This window comes from Aulostomus chinensis, chromosome 5, assembly GCF_037954235.1.
Source record: "Aulostomus chinensis isolate RoL2024-O1b breed Wild chromosome 5, RoL_Achi_v1.0, whole genome shotgun sequence".
NCBI lineage: Eukaryota > Metazoa > Chordata > Actinopteri > Syngnathiformes > Aulostomidae > Aulostomus > Aulostomus chinensis.
The window spans coordinates 18,775,626-18,800,990 of NC_141324.1; the positions used below are offsets into that span (position 1 = coordinate 18,775,626).

The window sequence follows — 25,365 nt, forward strand, 5'->3', positions numbered from 1 at the left end:
ATAATTGTGTTCAGAAACCATGAGGCAAAGAAGAAAGACAGTGCCAGGTCAGACAGAGACAAAAGACGGGAGCTCATCATCTCGTTTTTCTCATATAACCTCGTTGTTCATTAAATCAAACACCGCGCTGCGGCAGCAGCATTGTTAAGGGAAACAGGTACGCTATTACCATATATGCAAATTTTTCTACTTTCTTCCTCCAGCAGAGAAAGTCTCAATGCACACTTGAAATGTTAATATTTTCTTTCAGAGATGTTTCTGCAGTTCAAGCAAATGATGGGCGCGAGACAAATCTTTCAACGCTTTGTTTGCCTGGGCAACACAGTACAAATCCAAACAAATTTCAGGTCGATGAAACAATAAAAAGATTGTTAGACATTTGAGGCACGAGGCAGAGGGATGTAGTTTGCTAAGTAGAAGCACAAGCGGTGCTGTACAGGATGCGTTCAAATTTCATCCTTTGAGAATGAGCGAAGTACCGCACTACAAAAACTAGTTTAAAGTCAAACAGTCCCCTTTGACAATCCGACTGGGACCGAGAAGCGCAGGTACAGGCTTCATAGATATCTCTGAATGAATGTTGATTAGTTCCATCATCATACATACGAACGACTTTTAAAATGCTTGTTTTCGGTACCGAGTTTGGTACAGAATTCTCACTGACTGAGCGACCGAGCGCTCTTCGTTCCCCATCTGCATCCCCTAATTCTCCTGATGGATTCTGCTGCATTGTCCACAGACCGCCGGGCCAGCTTCACCAATCAGCTGGAGTAAATGCATTCAGCAGCAAACAAATGGAGCTGCGCACTTCCTACTAGAACATAGAGAAAGCTAAAATGCTATTACCAGAATTTTTTTTTTTTTAAATGACACAAGAAACAGAAACAAGCGTCTCAAGTTCGGAGGACTGGAGAGAAGTTCACACTTTTAATTTGGTCCAGTTTGCTCTCACACCGTCACTTTGTCATGTGCACCAAACATTGGAAATAAATATCAGACTAGAGAAGCCGCCGGAACTCCACAGGCATGTCTTTAATGATGTTGCGTGTCTTATTTTGTAGTGCATGCAAAACCCCAGGGGGGGAATTTCTGTTGGAGCTTTTATCTTTTTGCTAGTTGTGTTACTAACCGGCTCAGCTTCTTCTCCTAAAGCTCCAGTGATTGTAGCCACACCTTCTCCTGTGGTGTCACATAAAAATGTCTAACTACAACATGGCGTTTAATCGCAGTTTTATGCCCATTTACATTTACAGCACAAGTTAAATCAAACCAAACCCCCACGCCCCTCCTCCTCCTTCCCTTCCCTCTCTCCTGGCGGGCTCACAGCATCATCACTAGCATGTGTCAGCCAATTTAATTAATATTTTTTGGATCACTTCCTATATTTGAGTCCATTTCCTTCAACACCTCAAACATTAGGGTTCACTTGGAAAAGAACCAAGACCTCCAGAGTTCAGATGAGCTTTCACATAAACCAAAATGTACCAGACTATCCTTGGAAATGCACGGGGGCTTTGTCTGAAGAGGCCCAGAGTTCAGGTAAGGTGCTGCTTTGTCTTTTTTGTATGGTGGACCGTGTGCAAAGAGAAATGCTCCTTATAAAGGTTTAATGGCCTCATTCTGAGCTCACGGAAACACGATTCTTGTTTAAGACGATGAAAATTTAGTCAGTTCTGACATTACATTTTGGCCAAAAGATACTTCTTCATTCACACATTGTTTCTTTAAGCCAAATAATATAATCCCGCTGCAGCAAAATTCAAGAATTCTCTTGATCTTGAAGTGTTTGATAGTTTTGGGGAGTCTGTGCGTCCTTGTGTAGCGTTTATGTGAGCTACTTCCTCCTGAACCTCTTAAAGGTTTATGCGTTGGACTTCTGTGACCTCGGCCAAGTCTGATTCCGCTTTTCACCATCAGAACTGCTCACTGGATGGCATCTGGTCTCCCCTCGTTCTCGATATGCAGAGACAAAGACAGATCGTGTTCTTGAACTCGAGTTACTAATGTTTCCTGACGCAGTTACAGCTTTAGCGGGAACGTTTGGGGGTCAACAGAAAAACGTCTTCATGTTTACTTATGATGAGTAGAAAAACCTTGATGCATTAATCAGTCAAAGATTTGTAGCTCATGTTGCACACACACTCAATTTCCAAGGTAGAATGAAGCAGCGAGGCGAGTCAAATCAGCTGATGCTCACCGGTGCTCAGGAAAGGACGTTGAATTTGCCAAAATACTTCTCTCTCATGTCATGGCAACTTGTTAGGGGGTTAATGGATTGAAAATAAACACTGGTATTTGGACTTAACTCCAAGGACATTTTTTTTTCTCAAATTTATTCTCATTTTGTAAAGTAAACATGTTAATGTAAAAATAAAAGAAGAAGAGAAGAATTAATAACAATGCCACGTTCATCTGCAGTAAACAAAATTAAAGACCTCAGTTCTGTTTTTCGGTTAAAATCTCTTGCAATTAAAAAAGAAAATTGTACCCAAATGTGTTAGACACCCCCCCCCCCACACACACACACACACACACTCACTCTCTGTCTCTCCCCAGCAAATGTAACCATTAGTTGTGCCATCTGTAGCCCTCATCATGTTGCTACTGTGTTGATTCCCACATTTAAATAATTCTGGCTTCAAAACAATCTGTACATTAATCACACTACAATATGACTAACTCGATCAGAAATTAGCTCTCCGTCGTTAGCATGGAAGCTAACACCAACAGGGTCACTTCAGCTGACCCTGAAGGTAACTCGTGAAGCCTAGTGCACCACGGCTAGCACGGATGCTAATTCCGCGCTACAGCTAGCGTGACAGCTAACACCACTAGTGGCTGATGAACCAAATTTAAACTTGGGGAAGGTTTTGTTGAAACAAAGTTAATTACAGAAGCGAGCTAGCCTGATGTGGAAGAATGTTCTTGGCAATGTGAAAACGTGAATTTTAGGATGATTCGGTGCAGAATGACACAGCTCCAGAAGGAACCCTTAATGTTTTTCTGTGCTCTCCTTGTTCTGCCTCGCCCCCCCCCCCCTTCCCTACCTGTGTCAGTGTTTTGTGGGTGTGGTCTGTTTTACTTAGTAGCTGATAGAGCTGCGCACCTGTGTGCAATCCGTAATCATGAGTCCTGCTCATACCCTTCAACTCCTCGCTGCTAGCTACTCTCTTGGTCTCTCTCTTCATAGTTTTCTGAGTTACTTGTCATACTTTCCTCATGTGTGTTTTTGCCTTCCAGGTTTTTTTTTTCTCTGTGACCCAGACTAGCAACAACTCCTCACCACACAAACAGCCATCAGCCCTTCCTTCAGGCACTCTACGCCACTCAGTTCTTGGAAATCACCCTAACCGCCAAGACTGCCTGTCCTTGCCATCGCTCAACTTCCTCCATTCATCCTCACTCCCTCATTAACTCTTTAAAAAACACTTTGTTACTCCACTCTGTCTCCACTTCTGGGGCCGAATTACACAAGTGATAAAGATAATGGAAGTGTTTTCATCCCGAGTGGGTTCAACTTTCTTCTGTTGTACCGACTGAATCGCCAGGAAGGGAAGCATAAATCACCGCTCTGCCTCCCCTGCGATAACAGGCTGACTCTGACAGACCTCTGCCCTGGGTGATCTCAGGAGGAACTGCTCCTTACCAGCTGCTGGCCTTTGGGTCCCCATCCAGCGAACTGCAGGGCAGCTTCATGCACTTCAGGGGGATTCAGAGGCCAAGTTTCCCTGCGGATACAACATTAACTCACTCGCTTAGCATGATCATGGTTTACTTCCTCGAGAAACGTTCTGTAAAATTAAGAATATTTATAAGAAGGTAAAATGTTGCACGGCTTCATTAAATATACTACTACTGTATGTTATTATTGTATCAAAACAAAGCTGATACCGAGGGGGTCAAGTGGGAGTCACAGATTGATTTTTCATGGATTGACCCATGAAAGAACCAATATCTGGAAGTAACTGCACAGTCAGACAAAAGAAGTTGGTGTGTTTCCCCACTGTAGCCTTCATCCATCATCCTAAAGCTTTGTTTAGCACAAACTTTGCTTGGCAACAAATATTGAACTGTTGAGAAATTAAGTAGGCGGATAAAAGGCTACAAAGCAACCAAGCTGTCTACTGCACACAAAATCAAACGCATTCCCACAATTTTGTAGGAGTCAAGTAAATGGGTCTGATGTCAATGGACTAGGTGAGGTCAAGCTGAGGTCGGAGAGAGGAACGCAGCAGACAGAAACAACAACACAATAAAAAGAAGATAGCACAAACGTGACTTACTGTGTCACCAGGCTGTATATAATGTACTTGGCCACAAAGGAATAACGATATATCTGCAGAGACAAACACATCACAGTCAGACAAAGGCAGGTTTTGGAGATATATCTAGTGGAAGGAAAGATATTCTCACCAGTTTCACTTCAAATGCAAACAACACATGTTGCATGTCTGGGGACACTTGGTACCTGGTGGCTCTGGATCTTTCCTGGACAGGATCAAAAAAGCACAACTGCTACAGTAAATGTAGCACTAAGAATTACGGCTGACAGAATTCTCTCCGCTCTTGAGGGGAAAAAAACAGAGTAAGGTGACACTTACAAACAACTGGTTCGGCACGATAACGGCTTTCTCCTGTGTGTTGACATTGAGCCTGACAACATCCCCGTCCCTGGAACGATACAGCAGTTCATCGTCTAGCAGGAGAAAAACAAACAAACAAACAAAAAAAAACAGCCATCAGTGAAGGAGAAAATAAACTGCACTAGCTTTCATTTGCACTCCCAGTCCCATTTTCATGCACCCTAACTCCACCTTTATCACTCATTTAATAGAATTCACGTGTTTTTCCCCATTCCCCAACATTTATGGAGCCATATGACTGTGAAGTAGGCAGCTGCCAATGCCAATATGTGTGCTTATACGCATACTCGTATGTGTATATATATATCTACAATGTGGCTTGTGTCAAGTAAAGTCATTACCTTTCGATTACTAACTGCAATTTCAAGCAAGAGTACGTAACTTTTGCACATAAATGTCAAATTGCATTTCACGCTATATGGAGTTTTTGAATTCTGTGTCAGTGGTGACATATTACATACACTTCATACGACATATATTTCAGTCGTGAAAATAAGCAACTGTTACATTTGTGTGATTGCAAAAGACTCCAACACAGGCTTCGCACCAACTCTCTCATCTATGGATAAATAATTAGAATGTCTGTATTGTTGTAGTACCTCTTGCTCCCAGAAGGGGGAGTTTAATGCTAACAGGAGAAGCAGCAGAGAGTGAGAGACAGGATTGCATGCAAAAGCCTGTTAAAAACAGCCATTCTGACAGACATCCGTTCCCACTCAGTCTATTCTCATGATTTCAAGTATTGATCGCTGTGACTTTAAGTGTTGGATGGTAAATTACTATGTTGTCAGGTTTTCTTCTGCAGTAGTTAACAGTGTTGAAAGTGTTTGTTACATCCATCCATCCATCCATCCATTTTCCTCTGTTTACTCCTGTTAAGGGTCATGGGGGGCTGGAGTCTATCCCAGCAGGTTTTGGGTTAGAGGCGGGGTTCACCCTGGACAGGTCACCAGTCCATCACAGGGGAAACACATATAGACAGACAGATAAGTGGAGTACCAGAGAGAACCCACACAGGAACAGGGAGAACATGCAGACTCCACACAGAAGGACCCCGTGCCTGAGCCAGGACTCGAACCCGGAACCTTCTTGCTGTGAGGCCACAGTGCTGACCACTACGCCACCGTGCCGCCATGTTAGTTACATATGGTAACATATTTTATGTGTAAAGGCACAACGCTGAGCTTTTTTTTTTGTGGGGGGGGGGGGGGTGTTCATCCCTCATGTGCATGCACAGGGTCAGTAAACTCTACCTATGTGCTGAAGCTCCGTAGCAGGGAACCAGGATGCTCATGCACGCATCATTAGAAATCTTGTGATTCAATCAATGCAAGCCATTTTAAAATAAATTTACAGGAGCAACTCAAAATCATTGCAACTGATCCCTGTGGCTCCATTGTTTTTCTAGGTTGGAAATAAGCACTTATTTCTTCAGTGGGTTCAAACTTTTTTGGGGTCACAAAGTAGCAGTTATTGTAGTCATATATGTAAGATCATTAACTTACAAAAGATACGCCGCGCGCACTCTAAACGGTTCAAAAAACACTCACGCATTCACTTCACCATCTTAGAAAAACATTTTAGGCAAATTTTACTGGTATTTACAGAGGTGGAGGGGGGTTTTAAGAGGTTGGAAGCAGAACAGGTTAATCTGCAGGCATCACAGCCCCTCTCAGATCAACATTCTATAATGAAAATGGCATTCGGTTACCAAAATGCAGACGAGGAGAAGCGTCTGCTGCGGTGCACCCCACCGTCTTTTAGCAAACCTCTTTAAAGTAAACTCTTGACTTCACATAGAACTGTAGAAGTGCTAGTAGAAATCTATTTTCCCTAAAACCAAATAAACCTTGTCCAACTTTCAAGAATGATAACATTTCCATATTTAGAATTTACATTAAAATTGAAAGAGCGAGTTTGTGCGTCCTGCTGTTTGATGACAGGCGTTTAAAAGGAAACAACAACAAATATTTGAGAATTCAGACTGAAATATAAAGTAGGATCTCAGAAGCTAGCGCTAGCTCTGGAAACTACAGTTCCACTCCAACTTTTAGCTGATCAAATCATCCCACCATCTGGCGGAGGACGGACTGAAGTGTGCGTTGTGTCTGACTTACACTGAACACATCTGGAACACAGCTGTTATCTTTACAATGAAAGTGGTTAAAGTCAAGAGTCTTTCTTTTGACCAGCATCCAAGAGTGCATCCAAAGTCTCTCTCTTTTTCTAAATGTGTTCCTCAAGTCTGTGACGTGGTGATTTACTCATCCCTTAGAAATCGGCTGGTAAACCTTCAGTGACACCTGTTGTGACATCTCTCTTTTTGGAATGGGGACACATACAAGAGTTGGAACTGTAATTAAGATCTGAATTGAAGCTGTGACGATGATTTGGATGCCAAACTTGTCACTATTTTGTCGTCAAAGTCAAAAGTTGACTTAACCATTGATGTTTCTTAATGATACCATATTTTCATTGTTAGACAATATTATATTCTGTCATATCTCCAGAATGTGAAGGCATGAGACAGGCTGTGGCAGCTCCTTTGTTGTCGAGATCAATCTGAAGGTTGAATCCTTTGTCTTTGTATCTGAGTGCCAGCGAGAAACTCAGAGAGGTGAGTCCAAAGACTACTGAGGCAAGCGGTGATCAAAGAGCAACGGGGATCAATTACGAACCGCTGCGAATGAAGCCCACGAAATATTGATGAGGGACTACTGAGGTGTGAGGTCGTCCCGCTGGGCTCTTTATCAGAAGGTCATTAGCAACAAATGGGAGTTGATTGCATTAACCTAACTGACAAGATGCAGTGTCACACAACTGATTGCCGCGGTTTCATCAGGTGCTGATAAGGTTTTCATCATAATGGCGAATGAAGGGCACAGAACTTAACTAATTATATGTTAATAAGGCACTAATGTAACTAATCCTGGACAGAGTCTGCACGGTAGAAGAAAAAAGGACAGATGTGAGGTCGTAATATAGATGATGTGTCTTTGCGTTTGCACAGGTGATGATGCGAGTTGTATTTTTATGCGCAAGCTGCCAGTCTTGTTGATGCATGAACTTTATAGTTTGCTTTTTCAACCGAAACTCATCATCTTTATTGTAAGCCGGGCACATTTTATCAACCAGAGAAATGAATTGGGGGGTGGGGGGTGGGGGTTGGGGGCGGCGGTAGAGGGGGTGTCTATCAAGTCAGTTGCAATACACAAGTAATCAGTCACAAGGCCCATCGAGTGCGTGCATCAATTTCCACACTTGAAAATCACCAAAGAACATTTATTCTGTTGATAGGATGCAGACACAAATTGTTTACTCACATCCTCAAATTCAATTTCATAATTTAAATAATCATTTCCTCTCTGGCTGCCAGCTGAAGAATGATTTATGAATCCTCCACCAGTGTTTGTTAAGAAATGTTTTTATTGTTGCTCTGTAATTACAGTATTCCTGCAACATATGCTGTTAATTGAATTCTTTAATAAAAAATTAAGCATGCAAGAACAAATTGATCTTAACTCGTCAAAAAAAAAAGGTGTTTTGTGAGTTGGCAACTTTTTTTTCATTTTCATTTTTTATTTATTCCAACATGAAACAAATACCCTCCAGTTCATCTCATTTTGAAGCAGCTCTGATTTGGTGTGTGCGTGTTTTTTTCCCCTTCAGCAGAAGCCAAAAAAAAAACGTTTCAAGGACTTTTTTTTTTCCTGTTTAACATCAGAGGGCAATGAGTCAGCTGATCTAACATTCATGAGCTCAGCTGGCAGCTTCCTCCTCGCTACCTTGTCAAGGTTACGAGGCCACAGAAATCCAGTTCTACTGTACATCTGTCCAACTTAGACCCCACCACAAAATGCTCAGATGCATAGTGCGCTGGATTTAGAGCGCACGGGAAAGAGCCTCAGCAGCTGGTGACAAGAAAAGTCTCTCAGCCACAGTAAGTTTGTGTTCATCTACATAATGATTGCAGAAACATCTTTGTGCTTTTTTTGGTTTTTATTTGGAAAAAATTCTAAATACAGTAAATACTTTAAAATGTAGGTGGCACGGTGGTGCAGTGGTTAGCACTGTCAAGAAGGTTCCAGGTTTGAGCCCCGGCTCCAGCACAGGATCTTTCTGTGTGAGTCTCCATGTTCTCCCTGTTCCTGTGTGGGTTCTCTCTGGTACTCCAGCTTCCTCCCACAGTCCAAAGACATCAAGAGGGGACGAGGCTGATTGATACTCTAAATTGACCGTAGGTGTGACTGTGAGTGTGAATGGTTGTCTGTCTCTATGTGTTGGTCCTGTGATTGACTGGTGACCTGTCCAGGGTGAACCCTGCCTCTCACCTGAAGGCTGCTGGGATAGGCTCCACCCCCTGACCCTTAACAGGATAAGCAGAAGAAAATGGATGGATGGATGGCTGTATGGATGGATGGATATATGGATGGAATTTAAAATGTGAGGGCGAAACCAAAAGCCTGTGTGCAAAATTGCTTCCAGGTACACTTCTACAGACATGGACGGTTTAACAAAGAGAAAATGTTGTGTTTATCATAAATGTATAATTTATTAACTATTAGTCATTAAAGTTTACTGGCCTTCATGACTATTTTAGGAACATTTCTAGCTAATTCTTTGAGCAGAGTGTGAAACTGAAGATAGAAGTACTTCTGCCAGGAGTTTTCCCTCACATTTGTTTCAGGGATGTAATAATACACCACTCTTGGTGATGAACGCGCTCTTTAAGAATGTGATTACGTATAAACACAATAATGATAATCAATAATCCAGCGCCATTAAATGATTCACTCGCCATTATAGTAGGTGGGGGTTTTGCTCCTTAGATGCTACTCAGACTTTCCGCCTCACTACACTCAGGGGGATCCTGGAGGCAGGATTTTAAATGAGTTTACTTTATTCAAAACTAACACAAAAATTTGGATTCTGAACAGGAAGAGTGAAAAAGCAGAACATGGATCTCAAACTGACGCACACAACGAAAACAGAACCAAGAAAATAGCACATTAAGAATCAAAGAAACAACGCGGGGGGGGGGGGGGGGGCGGTAATACGTGACACAGGAAGAAGGGAATATAAATGAACTAAAGCAGGAAGTGATACTGGGTTTGGCCAAGCTGCCCCCCCAAGAAGACAAATCACTGAATAAGCATGTTTCAAGGTGGGTTTGACTGATAAGATTGCCATAGACGCACACTGATTGATTGTTTTTATCATGAATCCTTTGAGGGCACTAGAAAGATGGAGTCAAAATCAGACATTGCTACATTGTTTGTCATCAGAAGACAGGGGACACAAAAACTACTGGACTGGACCACTATGGACCCCCCCAGGCTCTGTTTTGACTGTGTCTGTTGGGGTGGGGATATTGTAACCAGGACGTAATGTGTAATCACAGGTGTTGGTTTGTCTTTCTGTTAGGATAAAGTTGTGTAGCAGGATGATAGAACTAAGGTGGAAGAACTGGACCTGATGATGTCACCTTGCCTTGGTAGAGCCACTTGTTATTGTTTATTGAGTGAATCACGGTAAAAATGGAATATGCTGTAGTAATAAAGTCTGATTGTTTTGAATGAAATTTTGTCGACAGATTTATGGAGGCCAGTGGAGAAAATAATTACATTTCGGTGCAGTTATTTGACACTGCCTGGCTCTTGTTATTGTTCATATCTTTCAGGAAAGATTACATGGATTTTTATTAGAAAAATCCAGACATACGTATAATCATTCTGGAAATATTCCACATATGTATGTATATATTTATGTGTTCGCTTCAGACAAATGTCCCCCTCGACAACATCATCTTGTGTATAAGCTACATTTGTGGGAACAGAATGTTGGTCGTGAAAGCGGCGGTGTATTCTCACGGAGCGCGGTGATGTCTCTCCTCATCGCCTCAGGTTTTGACATGAGAGGCAGATGCCAAATGTCAAAGACAACTTTTCACTCACCGCTGAGCCAAACGGCATTTGGGTCGTGGACGTGAAGGTCCGGACCAAAGACGTCTTCAATGGTTACTTTCTTCTTAAGGGCAAGGCTGTCATCTTCGCCTGCCAGGATAAACAAACACATCAGCTCACACATCTGGATAAAGATGAAGATGCATTCATGCCTAACTTGTGCAAATTTATTCGAATTTAACAGACAGAAACCAAAGGAAACTTTTTCATCAGCACGTTGCTCAGGGGGCCGCATCCTGGTGTCACCTTCTCACAAAAATACGCCCTTCTTCTATCTCTGCAGGTTGCACCTCCAACAACTACTCCCCATGATGGTGTGAGCAATTTAGAAGAAGAATGAACAAGAATGAGGCTTGTGGTATTGCTCTATTGATCTGAGAGCATCAGTTCACTTCTGTTTGCTTAGTTTCTCAGCATCCCCAAAACTCACAATGAAATGCGAAGCTGACAGCTGAACTGCGGGTGGGGCAGACAACAGGGGAGCACAAATGTGTTGGCATGGAATGTTTGGGAACATTTGTGTGTGTGTGTGTGTGTGTGTGTGTGTGTGTGTGTGTGTGTGTGTGTGTGTGTACACTGCATTGTTGTTCAGGAAACAACTGTTTCCTCACACATGAGTCGTCATGACGGCTGACAACCCAGTTTTACTGTAAAAGTCTGTGATGTGACAGATTCTGTGGCAGCCAGCATTACAATACGACTGAGCGGGCCATTCTGGAAGCGTGTAAATAACATATGAGAAATTTTCAAGCGTTAACCGACTTGAAAAATTGGAGAAATTTCTCTGCAGAAGCTGCACACTGAGGTGGGGAAGCTAATTTCCAACACAAGGTAAATGGTATCCCTGATGCTGTGCCAATCTGACGAAAGGTTGGAGCGATTACTGCATAATCATCTCCATTAAACAGGCCTGAATAACATCACACATCAAAAAGCCCATTACGCTGTGAGACAATGACCCCACCTCTTTGTGAAATCAGCGCACAATCACCAGCCGCAGAGAGCACATCGTCTGTAAAACCTTGCTCCATTTGAGACATGGTTATCAAATGAAAATAGATATCTGTGCTGCCAGTCAAAGACAAAATCTGCTGCCGTGAGGAGCAAGAAAGAGGAATGAAATAAATAAGTGATCACATAAATACACGGTGAGTTAATATACATGAATCGCTCATTTGAGAAATCATTCGAATCACTTATATGATTCTTCTTATACAAGATGAAGAGCTCTTGTGGAACATCAAGTCACGGTCGCTCTTTGACATGTTAGTGTTTATCCTGCCACAGAGACACAGACGGATACAGATGAGTCATAAAGAACATTATTCCTGCACAGAGGAATAACAAGATGCCGCAACTCTGCAGAGATCCACTCATCCGCCTTTATCAGTGGGTAAAACATTTTGCTGCAGCTGAATTTAAAGTGAAGGTTTCCTGTAGAATGAATGGAGCCACACAGACACAGGAGATGGACAAATATGTTCCTACTTATTGTTTGTTTCTATCTGTGCCGGAACCAATTTGAGTTGCAGACCTTGGGAGGGAGAATGTTTCCAAAGTGTAGACTGAGGTAAACTGGGAAGTGGAAATGTTCCAGTATCCAAAGTGGAAGAACAGGTCGGAATAAGGTTTTGAAGAGTTCAAGGAAGTACTTTTGATGTCAATCAGTATAGTGAAAGATGAGAAATGTTCTCAATCTGAGGCATGATAAGCCTCTCTCTCACTGTTAATTTAGCTGGTGCTAATTAGCGCAGGCGATTGTGATGTCAAACGACACTTCACAGTTGACTTCATTAGGTTTGTCTTGGTCACGTAGCTCTTCTTTGTGATGTTGCCTCTTACCTGGCTGTAATTACTCTGACTGACAGAAATCAGCTGATATATTGATTCATTTCTCTGGAGCATTTCTTAGTATCTGAAAGATATTTTACATTTTCATATATATATATTATATATATATGTGTATTATAGATATATACACACACACACACACACACACACACACAATCTTAAGTAAGAGCAAACGCTGAAAGGCTGAATGGAAAGATTTTTATATACCTGACATTTAAAAAATCTCATGTTTCATGGTAGACACACCTGCAAATACAGTGAACAACAAAGAGCCACAAAAACAAAATTACATGATCCCAACATGAACAATAGGTCAGCGGTACCTGTGTTTGAGAAGTAAATGTTAACACAAACCTGTTTCTCATTGCTGCAGCACTAAAAAATGGGGTCAGGATGAAGAGTTTCACCTCTAGATGTTTAAATGAAGTGATCAACAGTAGATTCAAACCTGAAGGATACTTAAAGAACGTTTAAGGTTAACACATGAAAACACTCGCGCACAATGAGCTTATGTTTGCTGACCCCAGATTTTTTCATGTCATGTTCTCCCAACAAAAGAAAAGCACGGCAAAGTGGCTCAGTGTTTGAAAAGTACAAAACATCCAGATAATTTCAATACTGATTATTCATCATCATCAATGAAATGCTACTAGAGTTTAATGAATGTGCCATCCAGTGAAATTTCTTACTCAGTGACTGCTTCTATTCCATTAATCACATCTCGGGGAATCCTGCAGTCGGCTCCTCTCATCAGGCTGTGCTGGTTTACTCTCTAATTAGAGGAATGTACTGAAGTAAAATCAAGTCTCTGCACTGTTTGCCTGATTAAGACCTACTTGGCCTTGAAACCTTGGTCTTGAAATCAAGTTTATAAGCTCAAATCCATTTGTTGAGGTTATAAACTTTGGGCCAAGTTTCTCCCGACCATCCCATCCTGCAACAGCGGACAGGTCTACTTTCCTCAGGAGTTGAAGTGCATTTCTTTTTTGTCGCATGTACGTTGTACAGTAAAGTTTTTTCCAACCTCGACCCTAGTTTCCTAATTTACGTGTGATTGAGATCGCATGTTTGAAGTGGCTCCAGTATGGAGTAAAGGCAGAGCTGCCTGCAGCCCCAGAACACACTCTTAGCTAATCCAGAGGGGCAACTGGCTACTTTCCTGTTACCTTCAAATTACATCGGCTAAAAGTGCATTTTTCCACACTGACAGGCTCAGATTGTTTCATTATAATTGTCCAGCAACACTCTGGACAAGGATATCTGGGCGTAAAGTCACATTAGCCAGTTGCCCAATTGAATTATCTCATAGTGCTCTCTTGAGGCTGGAGGCAGCAGCCGGCCCTCACTCCATACTGGAGAGAGATCAAAAATAGTTGTTTTTATTTAAAAAAAAAAAAAAAGGGGGGGGGGGGTCCAGGTTGGAAAATCCTGAAGTTCCCTTTTATGGTCAGGTGGCTGGTTGTTGCGGCTCGGTCTGTTGTTCGGCCCCCCCTGCGTGGGCACGCTGCTTTCCCCGAGACATCTGAGTGCGCTGCTGCGGAGTTGGCAACAAGGGCGGGCGAAGCGCACGTCATGACACACCTGCAGCTCATCCGCTCGTTACTCACCTGCATCTAATCAGCTCCCTCTGGCTAGTATAAATTTGTTGGCCTCCCAGTCCTCAGACGCGAGTTTGTCCTGAAGAACACAGACTAGTTCCCTCAGTCTTCGCTGTCCTATATTGTTCCTTGGTGTCGATCCCCTTATTTTGGTTAGTGCTGTTTGAGTTCAGACCCCAAAGGAACCGTTTTGAGTTTTTGTTCCTTAAAGGGAACACTGAAGTATTAAACCCTCGCCAGTTAGGCAATCTCATCTTTTGTCTTGTGTTGTGCTATTGGGTTCAGTCTACAAACCCTAACAGCTGGTGAGCGAATTGGTTTGGTTAAATTCTGTCTAATCAGTCTAAGTCCATGTGATGCGCTCTGAAGTGATGGAGACTTGCTTTTTCTGTCTGAACATTCCTCCTATTTTAATCTGAGTCATCATTTCATCTCGCTTGTGCATTCAGATGCAGACAGCACATGACTAATTATTTGCTTCTGGTAAAATAATCAGTTAAGAGATTTGTGAAACTCTGGAGAGCTCATTGATTACTGGTACATGTGTTGGGTTAGTGCAGGGTTCCCCAATTAGATTTCACCAAGGGCCAAATTCTGACCTGGGCACCAAGCCGAGGCCACAGCACCCGTGGGGCACGCGGCGGAAGGGAGGGGGCGCCACCGCACCCCCACTCCAGTGACAGTGCAGATACCAACGTTGAATCTGCACTTATAGTGCATTATAACATTATTATTAGTTGTGCCCTGGGATTCAGGAATACTGTTTGTGAGGGTCACACAAAGACAAATTGCACTCTGGAAACAAAAGTTGAGAATCAACCATTTACTCAAAATAAATATTTGGTTATTACAGTCTGCTTGGAAAGTTGCCAGATTTACTTTTTTTTTCCCCCAAAAATCCTTTTTGCTCACAAGTTGGTGTGGGCCAGTCTACGTCCTCTCGTGGGCTGCAAATGGCCCATGGGCCGCCTATTGGGGAACCCTGGGTTAGTGTGTGTGTTTGTGCGTGTGTGTGTGTGTTGTACATACGAGGGGTCAGCAGGATGACGGAAGTGACGATCAGGGAACAGATGAAGAGGATGACCAGCAGGGCGATGGCTATTCCCTTCCAGTTCCTTTGTGGCGGCGCGCTGCCCACCAAGTCCTGAAAGACACATTACACATTAACTTACAATGTTGTGCGCGCACACACACACACACACACACACACACACACACACACACACACACACACACACACACACACACACACACACACAAAGGCCATTATATCCCTATTGAAGCTTTTAGGTACCAAATCAGATGATTTCCCTCCTACAGGCCGGAGCGTATTGAATAGTAATGAGGTTTTGTTGGAAACAGCTAAGCAGCATTTCAGAGATGATCTCATCATACAGAAGACAGATGAATGTTGTAATGTCACAGTTGGAGTCAGTTGTTGGCTGGAGGACAGCCCCAACAGATGCCAATAGCTCAGCCACTTGTGCGCACTAACACTACATCATCCAGCTGCTCCCCGCCGCTCGTATACGAGGAGTCCCCGCAGCTTTGCCTGATAGCTGGCGTGGAACTGCAGCTTCAACGCAGACACAAGAGGCAGAATAATGAGCTGCTCCCCTCTCACAGCCCAGCAGATGGTCGATGGCTAATCAGCGCTATTGGAAAGACATAGACTGCAAAAATCTACAGGATATACAAAACATTTTAACAACACAAGTAGCCAGCAGTCAGGTGGCTTCTGAAGACTGCCCAACACTCCAAATAAACTATATTTGAAACAGCTCTTTGAGATTCTTCCCGTATGAAAGCAACAGGGACAAGAAGTTGCCTCCCATCATAGAGCTGAAGAGGGACCCACCCTGGTTCAGGAAGAGACAGAGCAGAACTACCTACTACCGTAGAAACACATGTCACTTGATATATGAAAAAAAGGTTTTATTTGCAATTTTATAGAGAATATTTTGATTCTTAAATGTATCAGCAAGTCTTTTGTCAGTGGAGCGCACTGGGGCGTTGTCAATGTACACGTTTGAGAGGTACAGAAGCATGGTTTTGGTCAGAAATGTCAAATATTTTTGATGTGATTCATGGGCAACAGGGGCAAGTTAGCTAGAAATAACAAAATGGTCAGTTGATCACAAAATGAATTTATGGTTACAGTTAAGAATACTTATGCACACAATCTTGTCTTTCTCTGTTTTCCTTTCCCATCAAGTCAAATATTTTCTGGTCATGTTCCATCTGATCTTGCTTCCTGGTGTACAACCAGAGCTGTTCTGGTTCATGGTGGGGGGTTACTGATGAGCTCCATTTCAAGACTGGCAGTGGAGTCCCTTCATGTGTCAGCAGCACACTGCTCCAGGATGTGTTTGACGGCACTGATGTGCATCAATCTGACAAGTGGATGACACTGTGGATTGTTTTAGGCAGGACTTAATGAAAGAGTGATTGTGAAGGGGGAGGTGAGAAATCAGAGTTTCTGTCAGGTGTCATACCTGTCTAACTAATGGTCTTCAACCACACATACACACATGTACACACACACACACACACACACACACACACACACACATACACACACATACTCACACACAGCCATCACCCAGACAGTGAGAGAGGTGAGCAGCTCCAGCCACCCGTATCAGTCCAACTGTTAATAACCTTGTAACTAATTAGCTCTGGTCCGTCTATGTGAGAGCTGATACAGTAGGCAGCAGTTCAGTCAACCATCCCCACGCTAATAAGCGCTGCGTGTGTGTGTGTGTGTGTGTGTGTCTGTCTGAGATTGACACCGCCTGCTCGACTCAGGCATCTCTTTCTCATATCTTCAGAGATGTAAAATGTAAAATGTAAAATGTATCATGCAACATTTTCACTGCGAGTAACCCTTCTGCCTCTGCACAGTTTGTCTCACAGTGAGGCAAATCAATAGTGAAAGCAGCAAATACACACGGAAAACCAGCAGGTGCATCAGTAATTGCCGGAAAGGGGCAAAGATTTTTCAGGTAAGATTTGTATATTGGATTCATAAGATATTAATATCTCTCAGTTATTAGATTTAAAAAGGACAACCGCGCTGCAAGTTGTTTGATATCACTTGAGACCTGTGACCAAGCAATAAAACAATCAGATGCTCTTAAAGATAAAGGTCTTGTTCCTGCATCTGTACAGGCAGCTCCTTTAAATGCATCCCAGATCAGTTTGGCGCAGCTCGGCGATGTATGCATATGACAGCTGGATCTGTGCCACCTAACAGAGGAAAAGAAACTCTCTGCAGAATAACGTCAGACACTTTGATGCAAGGCTGCAAGGCATGTGAGTAAATATTCAGTTTCAGTCATTTCTCCAACCATGACAAATTCAGCAGACTGAGCCGGAGCAGGTAAGAGGTAAGAATCATCTCAGACGGACTGCTTTTGGAATTTTAAACACATCTCTCATAAGTCCTTTGGGCTAATTTAATTTTGTGGAAATGTAGGAGGCAGATGAGTTGATGAGCATGAATAGCTTCACTCCTGTGTTTGTGTAAACAGACACCAACTTGTTCAATCAGAGGTCAGGAGGGTTTCCACTCATTAGATCAATAAACAATCAAAGATTTCTGGATGTTTGCCCGCTGAAATGGATACGACTGTTAACCTTCACTGACAAGATTCCTGGATACATATCGCCGAGAAAGACAGGATCGATGAATCGTACTTCCTGCTGGGTTCATTGCAACTCATTTAATAAAAGTTTTAAACAGCAACACATCACTTCAATATCAAGAAAGAAATTGTGTGCCTTAATGGAACATTACAAGCTTTTGGTAAATATTATTGGACTTGCAGAGACTAGCTGGTTAGCTTAGCACAATGAATGGTAGTGGGTGGTAAGTGTTAGCATACATAGAACAGAACAGGGGTTTTGCATAACATTAGTGAGGAGACAGTGTCATTTTAGAAGCAGACACATGTCAGAACACTTTCCTGGCTCCAGCGTTCGCTAACAAAACCAAAGGTTTGTCGACGACTACAAGAGCGACTGCTGCTACCGATCATGGCCGACTTTGTTAGAGAGGATGAGGAGGACCACATCGGGATAAATCAAGATCCTGAATCAGAACTATTTGATAGAAGTTATGCAAACATTTCCAAACCCAATAGCATTCATTGCATGAAGCTAACTAGCGAGCAGTTGGTCTGTGTGGGTCTCCATTATGCACACAATGCTCTTGTTGCCTGGATCTATAGGACGACAAATAATTGTATGAGGAAAATGTAACATGTTAGGACTGTAATATTTACAGCTGATATTCTGTTATCAATTTGTGTCTTGTAATGCTTAGCAAATTAGCAAACAAATGCACATCTGTGGCTGTACACGCCGGAGTCCTTCTTAATTCAACACATGTATGTACCAAAAAAAAAGAAATCAGTGTAAGGGCGTGGTAGAAACTTATAAAAGCTAAAGATAGACAAAAGGTAAAAATACAATGTCAGCAATTAATATTAATTGTAATTTTATTCATATCTTAATTTTATAAGTTTAGAATTACAGTTAAATAAAAAAAACACTCATTACAGATGTACACTAATTGCATTTATAAACTGTAATCCTATGCATTCATTAAGCCTGAATGATTAATTGCAGCACACATTTCACAACTACCATTTATCAAAGATATACATGGAGTTAAAGTTACCACCTTCTTTTTTTTGGTTGCATTTTAAAAATACTGCTCTTCTTTCACGCAGTCCTCTTTCCCTAAAGTGTCGTAGCTCAGATTGTGGACTCGTTTCAACTTTTAACTCTTAAGTAGAGGAGCCCCTGTAGACCCTGACTACTCGTGGATATTTTAATTTGTCCCCAACCTTCTGTATATGTAAGAAACTGCTTTCGTAAACTTGAGCGTTGTCAGGACCTGAGAACACTGAGAAAATGCCAACCTTGTTCTTGGACATCTTCCATTAGAATGTGTGAGGAGCAACCGTGCTTGGCTCACAGACGACAAACAATAAAACCTGCATCAATAAATGAGAAGTGCAGACATTTTTGCCCTCTTCTTCTCAGAAAACCCTTTCCAGCAAGCTACATTTGTCATTGTTCTGTGCAAGGACACTGACTGCTCTGAAGGGAAGAAAATCCCGTGAGTTAAAGCCTTTTTTTTCATCCATTTGTTATTATTTTAATTCTATTCTGAGACTTTAGAACGAGGCATCTTTTTTTTTTTACGGTCAAGCTTCCCTCCGCTCGCTGTCGCTAATCCTCTCTCCCTCCCACTTTCTCTTTATCTAACCATCTCTTTGTCTCTCTGCTTTGCTGCTGAAGTGTGAAATGGATCTTTCCTGATCTCTGAGCACCTGGTTTCCAAGGGAACCAAGAGACCAAGCGAGACATTTGAGTCAGACTGGCAGCGAGGTTACTGCTGGCTGGTGTTGAGCACCGTCAGGAGTAATATTACTGTTGAGTGTAAAATGTATATGTTACTAAATTGATGCAGGACTCAGAAAACAAGATATTGACATGTTAGACGACTTCAGCCATCTGAAGACACTGGACACTTGACACATGATACATCAGTCCAGTGTCACGCAGTCACTGAGACACGAGAGTGAGGCTCCAGCCTAAACTTTTCCTCTGGAACAGCATCAATAAATCATGACCATTCATGAGTGAGATTAAGAATTCATGCCAGCTGGCTTTTGCTTCATCAGTCGATCTCTGCCTGTCCAGCTTGTCTTTGTCCACTTAGGATGAGCCAGAAACAACAAAATGATGTTTAGATACAACAGTGGGACATCAGGAGGATGCAAGACAGTGGGCATGAGTGAGTGAGGCCAGCAGCTCTGCTGACCCTCCAGATCAACACATCGAACTGCAAGCATTTCAAGAAGATGCAAAATATTGTGGAAAGACAGCACTGTATTTGAAGACCTCCCCCATTATAATTCCTACTTTATAACATTGTAATTACCTCCCCCTGTCGCTTTGTTTCTTATATCTGAAAAAATGAATCAAACAGAATTTTGATTTATTTTGGTGGAGAGATAATATTGGGTTATAAATGTAATATTACAAGATGATGAACCTCTGCAGGTGATCTTCATCAAGACGCTAGCAGGCCATCAGCAGGATTTGGGCTATTAGTGTCATTTTTCTAGTCTTGTTTTGGTTTTCTGTTTTGTTCAAAGAACATTTGAAAAATCACTTTTAAAGCATATTTTGATCATATTAATGAGGTCACAATGAGGTCACGCACGTCCTTGATGGCGATCTGGAGGAGCAACTTCTAGCCACTGGGAAGAATATTTCTGAGCAGCTCTTGGTGATGATGAGTTCATATTCTGTATCCACGCACACAACAAAACTCCATATTAAAATACGATTCCTGAATTTATCCTGTTTTTGTTGAAAGGAGATAAATTCCTTTTAAAATCTGAAGGTTGTTTTTTTTTTCTTTTTTGCTAGATTTTACTTTCAGTTCTAAACAATTAAAGCACTAATAATTTCTAATAGTTTTCAATAATATAATAGGCACAATTAGGCCTAGACCTATTTAAAATAGAACTGTTCACGTGTGTATTATGACCCTTAAATCAATATGGTGAATGAATAAAATATATATTCACATGTTCAGCAGAAATGGAGAAAAATAAGCTTTTTCTTTAATAACCTGATGAACGCCTGGTGCTTCCAGCCCAGCGCTGCTCCAAATCTCTAGCCAGACTCTTCTCTTCTGTTGTTCCCAAATGGTGGAATGAACTACCAAACTCTGTGCGTTCTGCTGAGTCCCTTTCTACTTTTAAGAGACAATTGAAGACTCAATTGTTCAGAGAGCACCGAGGCACTGACTCTTCTCCTCTTTGTCCTGTGGGGTAGAATAAGTCAGAGGGTCCAAGACCCAGCACTTAGTGATTATGTAGCACTAACTGTGTTGTGTGATGATGTATGTCTGTTATATAAATTTTATTTTTTTAAAAAGGGTGGGGGGGCAACACTTCTTCTGCCACTAGATGGCAGTACCTGTGACCAAATCACAACTGAAGCACTTTTGCGCTTCCTATGGGCTTTTCCTTAATTAGGTCTGAATTCTTGCTTGTGTTGTACGTCGCTTTGGACAAAAGCGTCTGCTAAATGAAATTGTAGAACTGTAGAATTGTAGAATTTAATTATATTCACTTCCCCTGGCAGGATTGGAGACAGGAACAACAACAACAAAAAACGAGTTGCAGACCATGAAATCCAGCTGCGATTATTCACAACATCTCCAAATCATTAGAGAAACCAAATTCTCAGGCGTTAAGTTCTACCACCAAGGTTTGGACCAATCGGTGTCCTTGGAGGAGAGGTGGGCGGGGTTTTAGCTACAGCGAGGCTCCTGAGGAGGTTAGCATAGATGCTGTTATAGCATCAGTGACATCAGAAGTATCTAGTCTTTGAAAGAAGAGAGGAGGAATGTGTACCATTTGGCTTCATTGACTCATTTTATGAAACAGAGTATAAAATAAAAAGAAATATGTATTGACAAGTGCAGCTTGAGCCAACTAAAACATTGTGGCTATTTATTTTGAGGGCTGTGCCGGCAGCAGAGGTGCTGGAGATAGTATTACTAGTAGTACTACAGGAGGTGACCCCGCAAATACTTCATTACATTCCCTGCTCTTCGTTTCCCACACACTTGACACCTTGTCTCCCTGATTTTTCTATCCCTCCCCTGCCTTCGCGCCGCCCTCATCGTCACCTCAAGCAACTGCAGCTGAGAACAATGTCAATGTTACATTTAGGCTCGCCACAGTAGCACGGTGTACTGTTGCAGTAGGAGAGGAGGACTTGGTGTTTCAAAACCAGTCAAATAACATGAAATGATTCAGACCTGCGCCTCTTATCTTCCATTATGATTTATTATTTAACTATCAGAGGCAATTTGTGTCCGGATAAACTGGCCTTCTGCTGAATTAATCCTAACTGCAAAAAGCAGGACCTCACCTTTCTAACCATGTGAGTTACTGTCAAGAGAAATCATTTTGGATATATATATATATATATATATATATATATATATATATATATATAAAACACAATCAGTTACAGCTCACGCACAGCTCTGAGGCTACTCCTGATTCTCTGTTTAAAAAATAATACAAATCTCTTTGCAACATGCCGCATTAAAAAAATAAAACTGAAACTTTCTGAGGGTCCTAGTTGAAGTCTTTTTGGAGATAAATGAAGTATAAACACAGGATAAAACACTTCCTGTGAATCAACAGCTGTGGTCAGATGTTGTGTGTACAGGTCATGAATGAATTCTTCCTTATCTGATGATTCAAAATTTCACAGAATAAAACATAGAAATGTATTTGTGTTGGCCGCTGAGCAAATATTCTACCAAGTAGTCGTTCAAATATTTAATATTACAGACGGCCTCACTTACACACTGGAAAATATATCTTCTCTGTCTGCATTTTCCTGGAAATAAAAAAATAATATAAATAAGATTTTTTTTTAAGTTATGGCAGTTTTGCTAGTTCTTATTATAAATTCCATAGCAGCTCAAAGGTAGAGGTGATGACACTAGTCTGAATATAGCCTTGAGCTCCCTGCTCTGTTCTTCCATGGTTTGGACACTCACATTTTTTCAGTTAACCATCATTTTCTGTACGTCCTTAATCAAATGAAACCCATGCATTCTGTGTCCACCTCTAAACAGGGGGACCAAATACTTAATCGTATTTCAGTGTTGTCCTGCCATTTTGTGCCCGTTGTTGGGAAAAAGAATTTCCCTCTGGGTGGATAAAAAAGAAGAACTAACTAAAAATACCCAGCAAGCAGCAGTCGTCTTATTGTCACAGAAGATACAGGAGAGGATCTGGTGTGTTTTTTTTTGGACATTTTCTTCATATCACACACACACACACGCACACACACACACACACACACACACACACACACACACACACGCACACACACACACACACACACACACGCACAATCTTAAGTGCGTGCAAACGCTGAAAGGCTGAATGGAAAGATTTTTATATACCTGACATTTAAAAAATCTCATGTTTCATGGTAGACACACCTGCAAATACAGTGAACAACAAAGAGCCACAAAAACAAAATTACATGATCCCAACATGAACAATAGGTCAGCGGTACCTGTGTTTGAGAAGTAAATGTTAACACAAACCTGTTTCTCATTGCTGCAGCACTAAAAAATGGGGTCAGGATGAAGAGTTTCACCTCTAGATGTTTAAATGAAGTGATCAACAGTAGATTCAAACCTGAAGGATACTTAAAGAACGTTTAAGGTTAACACATGAAAACACTCGCGCACAATGAGCTTATGTTTGCTGACCCCAGATTTTTTCATGTCATGTTCTCCCAACAAAAGAAAAGCACGGCAAAGTGGCTCAGTGTTTGAAAAGTACAAAACATCCAGATATCTGTAGAGACGTTCTGGGTGTTGCGTGCCTTTTCATGGGTCTTTTTGAGAATTAATAACAAGTCGTGCCGAGTGTGTGAAAGATGTGGAGCGTACAAATGAGACGACGTTGAATCCTCCCAGTTAATATCAACAGGCAGGATGGAGGGACACAGCGCAACTGTGTATCCCTGGACAAAACTTCACAGCGAACACATATCTTTTAATCATCAGAAGAAGAGTAGCGCACAGCCACTGCAAACAACTCTCGCTTTGTCCCTTTATTCTTTGCATAAATCAATGTTGTCCACAAAAATGTTCTTAGACATTTAATTTGCAAGTAAAGGAAAGATAAGAGACCTATTATCCTCTCAGAATAATTACACACGGTCCAAATGGATCAGTCATGATGAAAATCGAAAAAAAAACCAACATCCAATTTGTCTTTAATTACAGCGTTTTTTTTCTTTTTAGCCTTGTCCTGTCAGGTTTTTATAGAGCAGCGTGAGTCAACTTTGATCCCTGCAGGCCGGATGGCTGCTTGTGCTTTTGAAGCACATGTTGACCATTAACAACTAAAACTACACCAGCCTCACACCTTTTAAAGCTGCTAAACACAAGCGACGGAGAGAAGGAATACATGTGAGCTAACGGTGCAAAAGAAGCTTGAATTTTCTATCTCTGCATATTTCAGAATAAAGCCAAGTGCAACGTGTTGCTCCGGCGCATTAAAACGGCAGCCAGAAGAAGTGATGGCGCATCCACAAGGCCACAATTCAAATCTCCGATGTACCTCTGAGCTTCCCAGTGCTTCCTGTGCTCTGATATCTTTCTCTGCACCATTAAAGAGTAGATGTACATGCTGGCATCCGTATTTGAAACTGATACTGATACCGAGAGCAAGGTCATTGTTGAAGTGAAGGCGTCAGGATGGATGGGGAGGGTAAGTTGTATTCTCCCTGCTCTCCATCCACTATTAAATGGTATTGTCTGTACCAAACAAAAGGAGAATGGAATTGAAATGTTAACATGGGAAAACACTTAGTTTAATTGCTTTTCCCACAGTGTTGTTGATCATTGTATTCTATTCTGCTGTAATGATTTCCACAGATATTCTCGTCTGATTTGCTCTCAGTCTTCAGATGGTATTTTTTTTTTGTTTATCTGAACAGAGTAAAAGATCCCCTGCACTGCTGTTGACTCTCACTTTCATGAATGCATGAACAGAGTGAGAAAACACTTAACATTTGAAATATTCAAAGATGCTGCCTGCATTCCAAGCACAAAAGAAAGAGTGCACAGGAAAATAATCTATAAAATAATTTCCAAAAAAAAAATCTAACCTTCTTTGATAAAAAGCGACAAACCATGGCTATTCAATAGCTACGTATGTGAAGAGCTGCTATGATGAATTGATTATTTGATTGAAATAAAAAAAAGATTCACGGTTTCTGTCATTTTTCAAGCAAAAATATCAAACATTTGCTGGATCCAGTCCTTTAAATGTAAGGATTTAAAGCTTCTTTTTTATTTTTTTGTGCAGAAAAGGACTTTCAAGTCTTTGGGCTGCTGGATGCTGAGCTTGAACACTTCTGGGGTTAGGAAACGGAGAAATATTCAGCATTGGCTAATTGTGAAAACAAAACTATCAGTCGCAGCCCTCTGACTTAGTGGAAGGGCTTCCTCTTAGCCAATGACAGCACCGTTTACTGGGTTCCATATATATTTATTTACAGACTGGCCAGGCCTTGAAAAATCACAATCAACAACTCATATTCAACTCTATTTACTGTCAAACTGCTGTCAGCCTATATGAAAAACATAAACATTCGTTGAAGCGTCTTTCAATATCAGTAATGACAGCCTTGGCTCACTTACACATAGGCAGAAGTGGAGGGTGTGTGTAT

At 41.6% G+C, this 25,365-nt stretch overlaps 1 protein-coding gene across 4 annotated transcripts in view; it reads right to left on the bottom strand.

The window, feature by feature from the left end:
• dpp6b (dipeptidyl-peptidase 6b) overlaps positions 1–25,365 on the bottom strand; it is an 82,292-nt gene that overhangs the window by 13,203 nt on the left and 43,724 nt on the right. For all 4 annotated transcript variants that reach the window (XM_086203705.1, XM_086203706.1, XM_086203703.1 and 1 more), the window contains 6 exons: positions 15,085–15,199; positions 10,598–10,696; positions 4,602–4,696; positions 4,414–4,488; positions 4,284–4,336; positions 3,647–3,728 (listed from right to left, as the gene is read on the bottom strand). In XM_086203705.1, the coding sequence (XP_086059831.1) occupies positions 3,647–3,728; positions 4,284–4,336; positions 4,414–4,488; positions 4,602–4,696; positions 10,598–10,696; positions 15,085–15,199 (519 nt within the window). The remainder of the gene's footprint in view (positions 1–3,646; positions 3,729–4,283; positions 4,337–4,413; positions 4,489–4,601; positions 4,697–10,597; positions 10,697–15,084; positions 15,200–25,365) is intronic.